Consider the following 13,672-nt stretch of genomic DNA (forward strand, 5'->3'; position numbering starts at 1 on the left):
CCAGGCACCCCAAGAGGAAGATCTGTGTGGAGGCAAGGAGGAGGCTGGCAGGGGCATGTGTGCCTCAAAGGGCTATCAGAGCCCACAGCTAAAACGAGCCTTCCCACAGGCCCTTTCGGCGTACCTGCCTGCAGCCGGCCCTTGAACTCTCTCCCTTCCTTTCTCTACGTCTCCACTATCCAAATCCTCCTGATGTTTCATGCTAGTGGTTTAGCCCTCTTTTTCTTGCTACCTTACAGGTCAAACAATCAGAGTCTCATCTCTATCTCTCTGCAGTTTATTAAGTGTTTTCCTAAGCAAAAGTAATTCCTGCCCGAGAGAGACTAAGGGACCAGTTTAATGAATAAGGCAGCCCTTGGAGCACCCTTGGGGAACTCTCAGTTCCCATTTTGAAAAACCAATGGGCTAAATGATTTTTGACAGCCTTTCTGCAATTCAAGTTTGATGACCCTATGATTCCTGCCTTTCAGGCAGAAATGAAGAGAGATTGTTAACTTTGAACAGTGATTCTCAAAAATTTTCTCCAGAATCCCTTTATGGTCCTTATGAGGACCTTCCAAGAACTTTTGTTTTTGTTGCTATAACAGCCTTTATGTCCCGTGTGATCTTGGTCTAGTAATTAACTTCTCTGAACCTCAATATCCTTCTTTAACTTAGGACCAAAATACCCTCTTGGAGGGTTATGAGAATTTAATGAGATAATGCAATATCAAAGTAATTCTTCAATTCTGAAAAGTTTGTGAATTTTAGTTGTTATTAGTGTATTATTTTTATTAAATAGATCATGAATATCTTCCACCTTTTTTATGTCACCTAAGGACCCAGGAGCAGCGTATTATGGCAGGAAGATTGGGTTCTGTAGTTTTCAGTGGAAAGGGTTTGGAATCCTGGCCTACCACGTATTGGCTGTGTGGATGCTTGGGGAGGCTGGTTCACCTCGCTGCATCATCTCAATTTCCTCACCAGTGTGAGGGAGGAACAAAAGGGAAAATGACACATACAAGAATTTGGGTAATATCCATAGTGCTGGCACCAGGCAGATACTAAAAAAACAAATGAAACTTAACTTGTGCATTTCTTCAATGTGCTGGTTCATTCGCATCTACTCTTCTATAAGATCCTTTGATTAGTCCTTTTTTTTTTTTTTGAGGCACCGGGGATTGAACCCAGGGCTACTCTACCACTGAGCTATATACCCAGTCCCTTTTATTTTTTTATTTTGAGACACAGGGTCTCACTAATTTGCTGAGACCAACCTCAAATTGCAATCCCCCTGCCTCAGCCCCACAAGGTGCTGGGATTACAAGTGCACACAATGGCAGTCAGCTAGGATATTTCTTTAAAAGTATGTTTTCGACTGTACAACGATACCTCTTGCATTGAAGCAGTCAAGATGCCAGATTTTGAAAGTAAAAATATATTAAAGACTAGCCTTGAATTTAGATCTGATCCTGGGAAGGGGACCTGGGCATGGGTCATGCCAGAGGCATCGCAGTGCGACATTATCTTTCAACTCACGTTGGCATCATCTGCAGCCTGGGTCCACTGTATGACATTTGACATCCTCTGTCAGGGAAGTTGCTGATCCTGGTTCCTGATAGGGACTGTAGCTCAGAATTTGTGCTCACAAAACGAATCTTATCCATGACTTCCTATATTAGCTCTGAATTTCCAGAATTAACGTCCTTCCTTGGGTTAGGTGTTATTTTTTTCAGAAGACTTTTCTGAAACATCTGTATCACCCGAGAAGGGTAATGTTTAGCTTTAACAGCTCAGCCTGGGTTGGGATATTGTAGAGCTGTAGAACCATAAAAGAGGTACTGCAGGGCACTTAGATCAACAAATCCAACCACTACCATTTTCCTTTGTGAGAGAAAAATGAGGCCAGAGTGACAAGGTGACTTCACCGCGGGCACCCAGAGTTAGTAGTACTGAAAGGAGAGCTCAGTTTCCCAACTTCAGGTCCAATGTTTTTTCCATGTCTCCCTCACCATCCTTCCAACAAATATTTATAAAGTACCCACTATGTGCCAAGATCTATGGTAGGAGTTGGAGACACAGATAATAGACAACTTAATCGTTTCACGCTGCCTGCGTCTGCACATTAGCCAGATGGATTGATTGCTGAGCTTCCCTGCCCAGCACCACCAGTGGGGCATAGAAGAGGTAAGTGTTGACGGGAGGATAAAGGAAGTGGAACCTGGGCTGCTGCCTACTCATTCACCTACCCAAACCGGGCAGTAAAACTTTCCGTGGAGGGATACACATGAGAACATAGGAACATGGCGGAGGTGGGGAGCAAGAAATAATAGGAAAGAGAAGTGCGGAACCCTGAAAGCAGATCAGAGAGACCTCCTTTCTCCTCAGCATAAGGAAGAGCCTTGAGCCTCACCTTTGGGGAGGGAGCGAGCACTGATGTTGAATACAAGAGGTGGAAGCTGAACTCTGCAGCCGCCTCTCAACCTCTGTACCTCTCTGACTCTGCAGCTCTGCACCTCCTCCCTCCTGCCCCTGGTTTCTCTCTGGGGCTCCTACCCTCTAACAGTCATGCATGCTGAATTGACGGGGCCAGCTTTCCCAGAATGTAGAAAGCTAAGCTTTGCATGTCTACTCTGTGAGTCAGTGCTCTCATTTCACTGAACTCCAGGGAAACTTATTGGAGAGCCGATAGCCACAATGAGCTTAATACTTTCTCATGAGTGATAAATAATGGAGAGGTTTCAACTGTTCCCCAAAGGAAGTCAAGGGCAGTATTATTTGAGCATAACAGGATTGCTTCCTATTCCAAGAAGCCAGGTCAGAAAGCTCAGCCCTGGGAGAATCCAGCCCCAGCCCCAGGAAAACTGTCTAGCACTAATTCTCCCTTAGAACTGAGGTCTCTTTGGAACCAGGCAGGGAGATTCATGGTATTTTATAAAGGATAGAGCTACCTGCTATATGCTGGCCACCAGGATGCCTGGGCACTAGATCCTCTTCCTATATCACTCATGGCCACACATTTCAGTAGGATGTGGTCTGAGAGGCTGGCAATACCATTATGCATAGGTAACTTGACTCAGGCCCGATGGGACCTTTGAGATTCTCACTAACAGTAGAATCACTCCTCTGATCTACTCTCCAGAAAGTCTCTGTCAAAAGGCAAACCATATATTTTCAAATTATTATGCTCATCTCTCTAATATAATGAATTTTAAAAATTTCTATAATGAGGTTGAAAATTGAGGAGATATTACTGGCAGGGATAATTCATTTACTCATTTGTGCTCATTATATTCTGAAAGAACATTTAACCAAAATCTATTAGTCTTCTACTACTTGTTAATAACTGAGTTGGTCTTAGAACTTCAGGGCTGAAATTTTTGCCTTGAGGCAATGAATCAGAATCTCTGTGGGTGAGGTTGGACATTTTACCATTTGTCCAGAAGTTCCAACATGCCACCACATTGAACAACCATATTGAGAGAAGGAAGCATGGAAGTAGAGAGAAGAACTCCCAGGTAGCGTTGGGTCCTGCTTGGGCTTTAACCCTCCACAGCTGTGTGATTTTGAAGACCTCATTTGCCCCTTTGACTTTCAGGTTGGGCTTCCTTCTGGAAAATGAAACAATGGGAACTGATGGTCTTGAGGTTCTTTCTATCACTCTTCATCCTTTTGATTGGAACTAAAGGGTGTGTGAGTCCCTTTCAACTGTGATATGCTGTGACTCTACAAGATATCTTATGGTGAGAGGAACCAGAGACTTCTGGGGAGTCCCTGAAGCCAAAACCAGTCAGGCCAAGCCTCTGCCCTCCATACTCACTTTTTAAAAATGTTTACTTTTTTTTTTTTTTTTTTTTAAGTAGTGGGGATTGAATTTAGGGGTGAGTCATGTAGCTCATTCCTTGTATTAAGTCTCCAAATACACTCTCTTGATACAACTATAGATATTGATATAGATAGAGATCTATGGCCTATTAATTCCTTCTTTGGAGAATGCTGACTACCACAAGAATGGTAATACATTATAGTTATAATTTAAAAGTCCTTATCCTTGCAAAATAGATATATGAATTATTTATAAATGAATGATATTATTTCAGACATCTGCTTCAAAATAATCTTGAAATGGATGAAGATTTAGATGAAACAAGATTGTTTTTATAGAGATAATTGTGAAATCTGGGCAATGGAAACTTGAGGTTTCCTTAAGCTACTCTTTACCTTTGTAAATGATTAAATTTTTCTTTAATTAAAAAATTTAAAATGGAAGAAAATACCTCTAGGAAGTTGAAAAATAGAGGTAGTATGGGAGATTACTTTTTTCCATAACAACTACTGTGGAATCATATGACTATAATCATGCATATAACATATTTTAAAAATTAAAAAGTGAGGAGGACCTACCATAAGCATAATACTTAATGGTACAACTTTAGATACATTCTTATTAAAGTTTACAACATCAATGATTCCTGCTTTTCAAAACTGTACTAGACTCTTAGCCTTCACAATAAGACAAGAAAAGCAAATAAGAGCTAAATAGATTGAGAATAAAAGACCAAAAATATTGTTGTTTGCAGATAATACTTTATGCATAAATAGCCAAAATAATTTACAAACTGCAGAAAAATAACAAGATACCAAATCAAGAGAATTGCTATATACTGGCAATAAGTAATTAGTTATTAGTTATTAGAAAGTATGGTAGAGGGCTGGGGATATAGCTCAGCTGGTAGAGTGCTTATCTCGCATGCACAAGGTCCTGAGTTCAATCCCCAGCATCATAAAAAATAAATAAATGAATAAATAAATCTCATGCTAGTCGACTTTAAAAAAAAGAAAGTATGGTACAGCAAAATAATATGTATAATGAAAACATAAACTATAAGGTACATGGGAGTAAATCTATCCCAAAATGGGAAGACATTTATGAAGAAAATTACAAAACATTATTGAAGGACATAGGAAGAGACCTAAAATCTTAAATATATTGATCCTCCTCCATAATAATCTCTAAATTCAATGCTTCAATCTAAAAGTTCAACAGAACTTTTTGTGGAACTATGTGAACTGATACAAAATTTCACAGTTTCAAAATTTTGAGAAGTATTTTGAAAATAAGAACAAGGGAAAGCTTGTTTTTACCATTTATTAAGTTCATTATAAAGTTAGAGTGCGTGAAATAGGGAAACACTGGAACAGGGATAGAAAAATAAATTAATAGAACATACCAGAGATCCAAGAAATAGTCTCATTTGGAATTTGAAAGATGACATATTACAGGTGATAATTGGGTAATATCTGGCCATAGGGAGTGATGGACTTGCCATGTAGGAAAACAAAATAAAGTTGGATTTCTGCTTCACACATACACAAAAATAAATTCCAGATGGACTGCAGACCTAAACATGAAAGACAAAAGCTTTTCAATAAAAATTTTAAAAGAAATATATCCCCATAGAAATAATAAATAAACAGTGGGGGAAACCTGGAAATAACCTAAATTATCAAAATAGAATTATGGATACATAAAAGGTACTATATTCACATGATTGAATACTATGTTGTAAGGAAGAATGAACTAGATCTATGTATAAGCATAAATAGATCTCAAAAGTAATGTAGAATTTAAAAGCAAGTTTCAGAATAATACATATAGTATGATACCACTTTATGTATATATATATATATATATATATATATATATATATATATATATATATATTTCAGTGCTGGGGATTGAACCCAGGGTCTTGTGCTTGACAGGCAAGCACTCAACCAACTGAGCTGTATCCCCAGTCCCTAATATTTTTAAATCACACATTTTAAGTGATTAGATCCAGAAATGAATGATTGGGAACAAGGAACTGGAGACAAACACAGACAAACTCTTTGAGAAGTTTCACTGAGAAAGCAGAAGGGACTACCACAGTAGGAGTTGGTATAGTGTCTAGGGAGTAGTTACAATTGAATTTTTACAGTACTAGAGCATATAGGAGTGATCTGGCAGAGAGACTGAAAATAATCACTCATAAAGAGCAAATTCCTTGAGAAAGTGGAATCTTGGGCTGAAGAGCACAAAAAGAGATAAATCTGTAGGCTTTACAGGAGGTAGAAACTTCCAGAAGTGGTGCTAATTGCATGTGCAGGTGGGTGACATGGTAGAGGGGTTCGAATCCAGATTGATTAAAGGCAAGACAAAGGACCTCCCTACCATTGCAGATCCTGCCCTTCCTGAGATTCTTGACCACCTGCTATTATCACTCCTAAGGAAATCTGCTCTAGAGCTCCCAATAACGCACTTCGTGCATGTGAACTCATGGAAGAGGAAACGAATTCCAATACCACGCAATACCTCGGTTGACCTGGAAGTTGCCTGTGGGCCTGGTGGTGTTCACTTAATTTGTACCCTCAGCCCCAGGCCTCTCACACAATGATGTCCCTCAAGTTGGACCTCATATAAATACTGCAGCTGTGCTTTGGACAAAGTGCGCTGAGCTGGTTCGGGTCCTGCCTCTACAGCTTGCTGGTCTGCAATCTTGTAGGGCAAATTATGCAACATCTCCAGGACTTGGGTTTCTGTCTCACAGTGTGGTTAATTGCATTTATATATTTTGGAAGCACCTAGCTCATCAAAAGTTTTCAGGACAGGACAGCATTTAAGACTTCCCCTGGAGGCGCAAATACGCGGAATTTTTTCCTACTTATCCTACCGGAGCTCCCAGGTCTAGCTCCTTCCATCTCTCCATCCTGACTCTCCTTCCCCATAAATGTCTTCACTTTTTCTTCTTCTTCCGATAGTTCCCGCCTGAGACTGTGCGGTAGAATGTCAGCTCCCAAGTGACGGCTCCATCTAGCGATGTGCCACCTCGAAGATTTTAGATCCTTCGCGGGTTAAACGGGAGCCCCAGGCAGGGGGCGTGCCACAACGCTGCCAGCCTTACCGTCCCTGCGTAGGTGGGAAGAGGCCACCTCTTTCACACACGCACAGCGCGGGCGTGCGTCTGTCTGGAGGGAGTCGGAGACTCCAGGGTGCGCGTGTAGAGGAGTTTATCTGCTAGTCCGTGGGTCCTGCCGGCTGGTGAGAGCTTGCTTGCGGTACTGGGTTCTTTTTATTCGCTCCCCGTCCCTGAGTCACCGCCCCCTCCCCCAGCAGTCTCTCAGTCCTGCCTGGTGGGTGCCTGTGAGCCTCTCTCCGCCCTCCCACTGCAGGAGCCAACCCGCGAGCCCTGGTCTCTCGACTCTGCTGCAAGCGCATAAAACCCGTTGGGCTCCAGCCCCTGCGCTCCGCTGCCACTTACCGGTGAGAACCGACCGCTAGGCTGGAACCTGCAACCTTGCGGGCCACACCTATGATCCTGGATCGCACCTTTGAGCAGTCTTAGAGGCATCCGCTCTCCACTTCCGGAAAAGTTGGGAGAAAGTGAATTTGGGGTGGCTTTGGGAGGAGTGGCAGCTGCCCCAGGTCTCTCCTTACCTGACACCTCACCCGGCACAGCCTCCTCTGTTCTTCCCGTGCCCGCATCCCATCTGCCCGATCCTTTTCTTTCCTGGATTCCCCTGCTGCCCCTGGGATCAGCTGTTTTCTCCTTCCCTATCCCAGTCTCCCTCCTCTCTCTATCCCTGTCCTCAGAATTGTTACTACTTGCTTTCAAGCCTACTCCCTCGTCTTTCTCTCCTTAAACTTTCCCCTTGATACTTCATTCACACGCTTCCTCCATCTCCCCACCCCCAGCAAACCTTGACCATGGATTCTGAGTCTTCTTGGACTACCATACTCAACCCCGGGGGCACCCTCTCTGCCCCCAATGCCACAACGCCCTGGCTGGGTCGGGATGAGGAGCTGGCCAAGTTGGAGATTGGCATCCTGGCTACTGTCCTGGTGCTGGCCACAGGGGGCAACCTGGCTGTGCTGCTGACCCTGGGCCAGCCAGGCCGCAAGCGCTCCCGCATGCACCTGTTTGTGCTGCACCTGGCCCTGACTGACCTGGGTGTGGCACTCTTCCAGGTGCTGCCCCAGCTGCTCTGGGACATCACCTACCGCTTCCAGGGTCCTGACCTCCTCTGCCGGGCTGTCAAGTACCTGCAGGTACTCAGCATGTTTGCCTCCACCTACATGCTGCTGGCCATGACAGTGGACCGATACCTGGCCGTCTGTCACCCCCTGCGCAGCCTCCAGCAGCCCAGCCAGTCCACGTACCCACTCATTGCTGCTCCCTGGCTGCTGGCCGCCATCCTTAGCCTCCCTCAAGTCTTCATTTTTTCTTTGCGGGAGGTGATCCAGGGCACGGGGGTGCTGGACTGCTGGGCTGATTTCCGCTTCTCCTGGGGGCCACGGGCCTACATCACCTGGACCACTATGGCCATCTTTGTCCTGCCTGTGGTTATACTTACAGCCTGCTACAGCCTCATCTGCCATGAGATTTGTAAGAACCTAAAAGTCAAGACACAGGCTGGGAGGGTGGAAGGAGGAGGCTGGAGGACTTGGGACAAGCCTTCACCTTCTGCCCCAGCTTCAGCCACTCGGGGGCTACCATCTCGGGTCAGCAGCATCAGCACCATCTCTCGGGCCAAGATCCGAACAGTGAAGATGACCTTCATCATTGTGCTGGCCTACATCGCCTGCTGGGCACCCTTCTTCAGTGTCCAGATGTGGTCTGTGTGGGATGAGGACGCGCCTGATGAAGGCAAGTGTCTGGTCTCTGTGGGGGGGTGAGGTAGGAAAGAGCGGGGAAGAAGGACCTTAGGGTTAGAGCGGGGGTTACAATGCCTCCCAGGACTTGAGTGAAGCATTTAGGAAATTTGGTGCTTGTTTGTCTTGGTTCATCTTCTGTTGCTGTAATAGAGCACCCGAGACCGAGTGATTTATGAAGGAAAGAAATTTAGTTCTTACTGCTCTGGAAAATCCAAAGTCAAGAGTCTGCATCTGGTGAGGGACTCTCTGCAGAGTCCCAGTGTGGCACAGGATATCACATGATGACAGGACGTAGGAGAAAGTCAAGCTGACTTTAATAGCAAATATTCTTGTGATAACAAACCCACTTCCTTGATAACTCATTAATCCATCAACCCATGAGTGGATTAGTCCATTCATGAGGACAGAGCCCATGACCCAGTCCACCTCCCAAAGGTCCCACCCGCAAGTATAATGGACATATGACTCTGGGGATTATGCTTCCAGCACATGAATTCTGGAGGACAAACGTTCAAACGTGTGAAGAAGGATAGATACCACTCTGGTCCAGCCTAGCAATGCTCTGTATCTTGCATGTGAAATTTCCAATTTTTAAGTTTTGATAACTAACTTAACAATTTAAAAATACTATGTGATGCTGATGAACTGTAACTGTTGGCAGATTTTCCCAGCCAACTTCCAGTTTGCCAGATGGGCTTTTAGAATCCTAAGATGATAGAGTTGAAAGGATTTTTTTTCCCAAATGATCTGGTCCAGGATGACAATTTGTGACCCAGAAACTTTCTCTCGATACTTTTCCCTCCTGTACCTGAACATCACTTTAAGATCCATCTCAATGGCCACTTCTGATTAATTAGGGCTGACAGATGACAACCCTCACATTTCAAGTTCAGACCCTTTTATTGTGTCAATGAAGAAACAGAAGCTCAGAGAGGAACCATGACTTGCCCAAGGCCACACAGCAAGGGAGTGGCAAAGTGAATGTCAAACCCATGTCTTCTGCCTCCTTGTCTTTTCCCTCAACCCCAGCCCTGCTCATATCCTTGGTTCTAAAAGTGGTTCCACGAGGAGAAGGGCCTTCCTCTTACATGAAAAACATGTGGGTTCCCCCAAGAGTTCTGTTTCAGCTGGCACATGGCAGGACTTGCCTTTTACTGGGGTGAGGTAGGTTCGGGAGCTGGAGACACTGCCTGATAGTCTGGACATTGGAGGTGAGTTGTTCTCAGGAAGGCAGGGCCTGTGTCTGGGCAGCCTACGTGTTGGAGGCTGGTGTTCATGTGCATCTGTTTCTGCTCCCCTCAGCAGGATCAGGGCATGGGGCCATGCAGGAGGACTCTCTGGGTGCCTGTGATAGGTGTGACTGTGCTCTGCAGCACACCTTAGAGTGTGCACCGCTCAGGACACATGCTGGGGACACCAGGCAAGTGCCTTAGGGAGGCCCTGTCAGGTTCCTCTGGAAGATTCCTGAGAGTTCATTGTCCAGCATCTCAGGCTACCAATTCCTACCAGCCCTTACCGAGTTGTGCCCCTGGAGTTTTTGTTTCTAATCTCATTTTGGTCATCCTGACACACACTCAAGCCAAATGCTTTGCTTTTCTGGAGACCTGAAATAGTGGAAGGCAGAGAATTTAACATGACCATGAGGAGAAGTGCAAAAATAATGTCCAACTATGATGGTCCCATTATATACCTTCTTAGCTACCCTTTGACATCAGTCTGGACAAGAGACTGTTTGTAAATTATCCTATAAGCAATAAGCATATTAAATCCAACCAACTACTAGGGATCTCCTTGCCCTAACCAAGGCCAGACTGGAAACAAGGAGAGCTTCCTGGTGCCAAGCTGAGTCCTCATCCTGCTGTGGGATGACCTTCTGTATTGTACATCTGTGTAAGTTGAGGCTACAGAGGTAAAATAACGGGTCCAAAATGTCACTGCTAATAGGAAATGGAGTTAAGACTTGAATTGAGATTTCTATGGGCCATTCTTTAGCCATAGCATTGTTTTACTCTGAACAACTGCAACCCAGCCAATGGCACCAGGGGTGAGGTGGTCATTTGCCCCTTTAATGAGGAACATACGAGAAGATGGGCATCTTGCCAATCAGCTAATGTGATCCTTCCTGCTTGCCTTAGTATCCACTATCCTCATAAGCTTGTCCCCAACACCTTGTTCTTCACCTCTGCAGAGTGATTTAGCACTTACCCAGGTTCTTGAGTATAGGAACAAAGCATTACTGTACAGACAATGTGTTCTTTCAGAAAAATGAAAGCATTTTGGACAGGGGTTCACTACTTTAAACTTACTTTTCAATACATCCAGTTCTCCTCCACAGCACATTGGTCTCCTGGCCTCCTGGCTCTGAGTCTTTGGTCAGAGCCTGTCTTTCTCTCTGCCCCTGCCCCTGTCCCCACTGTCAGCTGAGTTTCTGCCTGGACCAGGTATGGTGGATCTGCCCTCAAGGGCTGAGAAGCAGAGCCCATGTTCTCTGGTGCTTCCTCATGGTACATCTCCTGCCCTGTAGTGTACCTGGCACAGATGGGCCAAGTCAAGCAGATGCCTCCTATGCCAAGGAACTTGCAGAACAACTGTCGCTAGCTTCATCCGAGCACTAAATGTGTATTGATGGAGCAGCCAGGATGAATAGCATCCCCTTAGCCAAAGCGACTTTGCAAGTCTTCTGAAGCTCATGGTTAACGAGACACCAACCAGGACCTAGGCAAAACTGGAGACTGTCCCTCCTCACTCAGATGTGCCCGCCTCACACACACTCACTCTTGTGCCCTAGAGTGGTGGAGGGAACACAGTCCATCCAGACCCAGAGGCCTTGGGCTCCCCGCACCCCTATTTGTGGCTCTTATCAAACGTTTTAACCCTCTATTATCCCTTCTCTTGGGCCACAAGAGGTCACACCATGAGACCCATGAGAGATGTACAGGAGGAGCCAGTTTGCCTGAAACTTTGACAATGCTTTACAGAGCAGGCACTTGAGCCGTGCCTTTGCGTTTGCAGGTTGAAGCTCTGATGGGTGCGGGATCTCTGCTTGGGAAAGCTGGGTTCCAGCTGCATTTCTTATTCACTGTGCTGCAAAAATTGGAAAGATTACCTCTAAATTTCTTCTCAGCTCTGACATTGCTTTCAATAATTCTACAGTAAGCCTCCTGTGCCATAGTGGTAACCATGGTGGACCCAGGAGGCTGGTGCCCATCCTGCAGCCTGCCTGTTGGCCTGGGGAGCTTCATTAGCCCACTGAAAGATTGTATCTGGAAGGAACCTCTTCAGAGTTTGGCATTCTTGCATTTTGATTGCCTAAGAGAGAAATTCATTTTTCCCTGCAAAGGTGGGCAAGGGACGGGGTGTCAGTGTGTTCCCTAGGGACAATCTGAGAACATGGAACAAGCACTGGAATGGGATGCTCAGATGTATCTAGAAGCTGCGCTCTCTCCTGTGCTTGGAAATGAAGCCATGGGGACCTATGGAACAGCCAGGCTCCACTGATCGTCCTCCCTGGTCCCTGGCACAGGCCTGGCATAGAGGCAGTACTCAACATGTATTCAGTGATGAATGGCAGAATGAGTCGGGCTGGCCCTGAAAGGCAAAGACAGAATCTGGAGGGCAACATGGGAACAGAGGCAGAGGGAGCTGCACTTGGTTATTTTCCCTGTTTTACAGAAGCTGTCCCAGGTCTACATCCATTAGGGTAGAATCCATTCTAGGCTTTAGAACAAAACCAGTTTCTCCTATTTGAGCTGCTCCTCTTCCTAACAATGTGCACCCTTCTAAACTCAACAAACTTAGCTCCTGCTCTCACCCTGTAGTAAGTTAAAACAAACAAAATCAGTTTGGTAGACTCTGGAGTCAGAAGACCCAGGTCAAGTTCCAGTCATGCTGCTCTCTAGCTATAGAACCCCAAGCGAATCCTTTCTCCTCTCTGCAACTAGGTTTCCTCATCTGTTCAGCAGAGGCCTGGCCTCTTTCCCGAGTCCCTTCTATCCATCATCCCAAGGCTTCTTGTGTTTCTCTCGTGGCAGATTCCACCAACGTGGCCTTCACCATCTCCATGCTTTTGGGCAACGTCAGCAGCTGCTGCAACCCCTGGATCTACATGGGCTTCAACAGCCACCTGTTACCACGCCCCCTGCGTCATTGTGCCTGTTGCTGGGGTGCCCGGCCCCGCATGCGCAGACAACTCTCCAGCAGCAGCTTCTCCAGCCGCCGCACGACCCTGCTGACCCGCTCCAGCTGCCCACCCACCCTCAGCCTCAGCCTCAGTTCCAGGCCTGGGCCTGCAGAGTCACTGAAGGACTTAGAGCAGGCGGAAGGGGATGCCACCACGGAGATGTGATTATGGTTTTGTAGATACACTCCTTTAAGAGGCCACTCAGAACTGGGCAGAGCTGGTCGTGGGACACATGCCTGTAATCCCAGCAGCTCAGGAGGCTGAAGCAGGAGGATTGCAAGTTCAAAGCCAGCCTCAGCAATTTAATGAGGCCCTAAGCAACTCAGCAAGACCATGCCCTGTCTCGAAATAAAATATTTTGTAAAGGGCTGGAGATGTTGCTCAGTGGTTAAGCATCCCTGAGTTCAGTCCCTAGTACCAATAAATAAATAAATAAATAACCACTCAGTTCTAAAAAGCCTCCTTGGGCTTCCTTAAAAGAAAAGGCCTTAAGCTGAGTGTTATGCATGAGGAAAACATCCTGGCCTTTCAGGGATAGAGAACTGGTCACTGGGACAAAGGTCCTAATGGAACCAAGGCTCTAAGAAGACAAGAGGACCCATGGTCTCCCATTCACTGGGCTCTGTGGCCCATGGAAGCCCCTGTCTATCTGCCCATGTGGAGCCAGGCTTAGGAGACTCCCAATGCCAGTAAGGCTTCTCCTGCTTACATAAGCTGCTGCCCACCCCCCACCCTTGTTCCATCTTCTGACCACAGTTCCTGGCCAAAATGTCTACAGTAAAATAGGTACTATTTACTGTAAATATCTATCATGATGT

The 13,672-nt window shown here is 45.8% G+C and overlaps 1 protein-coding gene across 1 annotated transcript; it reads left to right on the top strand.

Moving 5' to 3' along the window:
* Positions 1-7,726: 7,726 nt before the first annotated feature.
* On the top strand, positions 7,727-13,019 carry Avpr1b (arginine vasopressin receptor 1B). The gene is made up of 2 exons (XM_047519971.1): positions 7,727-8,666; positions 12,706-13,019. The coding sequence occupies exons 1-2, from the start codon at positions 7,727-7,729 to the stop codon at positions 13,017-13,019; spliced, it is 1,254 nt and encodes a 417-aa protein (XP_047375927.1).
* Positions 13,020-13,672: the final 653 nt, after the last annotated feature.

The sequence above is a fragment of the Sciurus carolinensis genome, chromosome 12 (genome assembly GCF_902686445.1).
Source record: "Sciurus carolinensis chromosome 12, mSciCar1.2, whole genome shotgun sequence".
Taxonomy (NCBI): Eukaryota; Metazoa; Chordata; class Mammalia; order Rodentia; family Sciuridae; genus Sciurus; species Sciurus carolinensis.

Excerpts from the sequence above, each read along its gene's own strand:
- Avpr1b (XM_047519971.1), top strand. The coding sequence starts at position 7,727 with ATGGATTCTGAGTCTTCTTGGACTACCATACTCAACCCCGGGGGCACC. Across the intron at positions 8,667-12,705 it reads TGAGGACGCGCCTGATGAAG|ATTCCACCAACGTGGCCTTC; the intron begins GCAAGTGTCTGG and ends CTCTCGTGGCAG.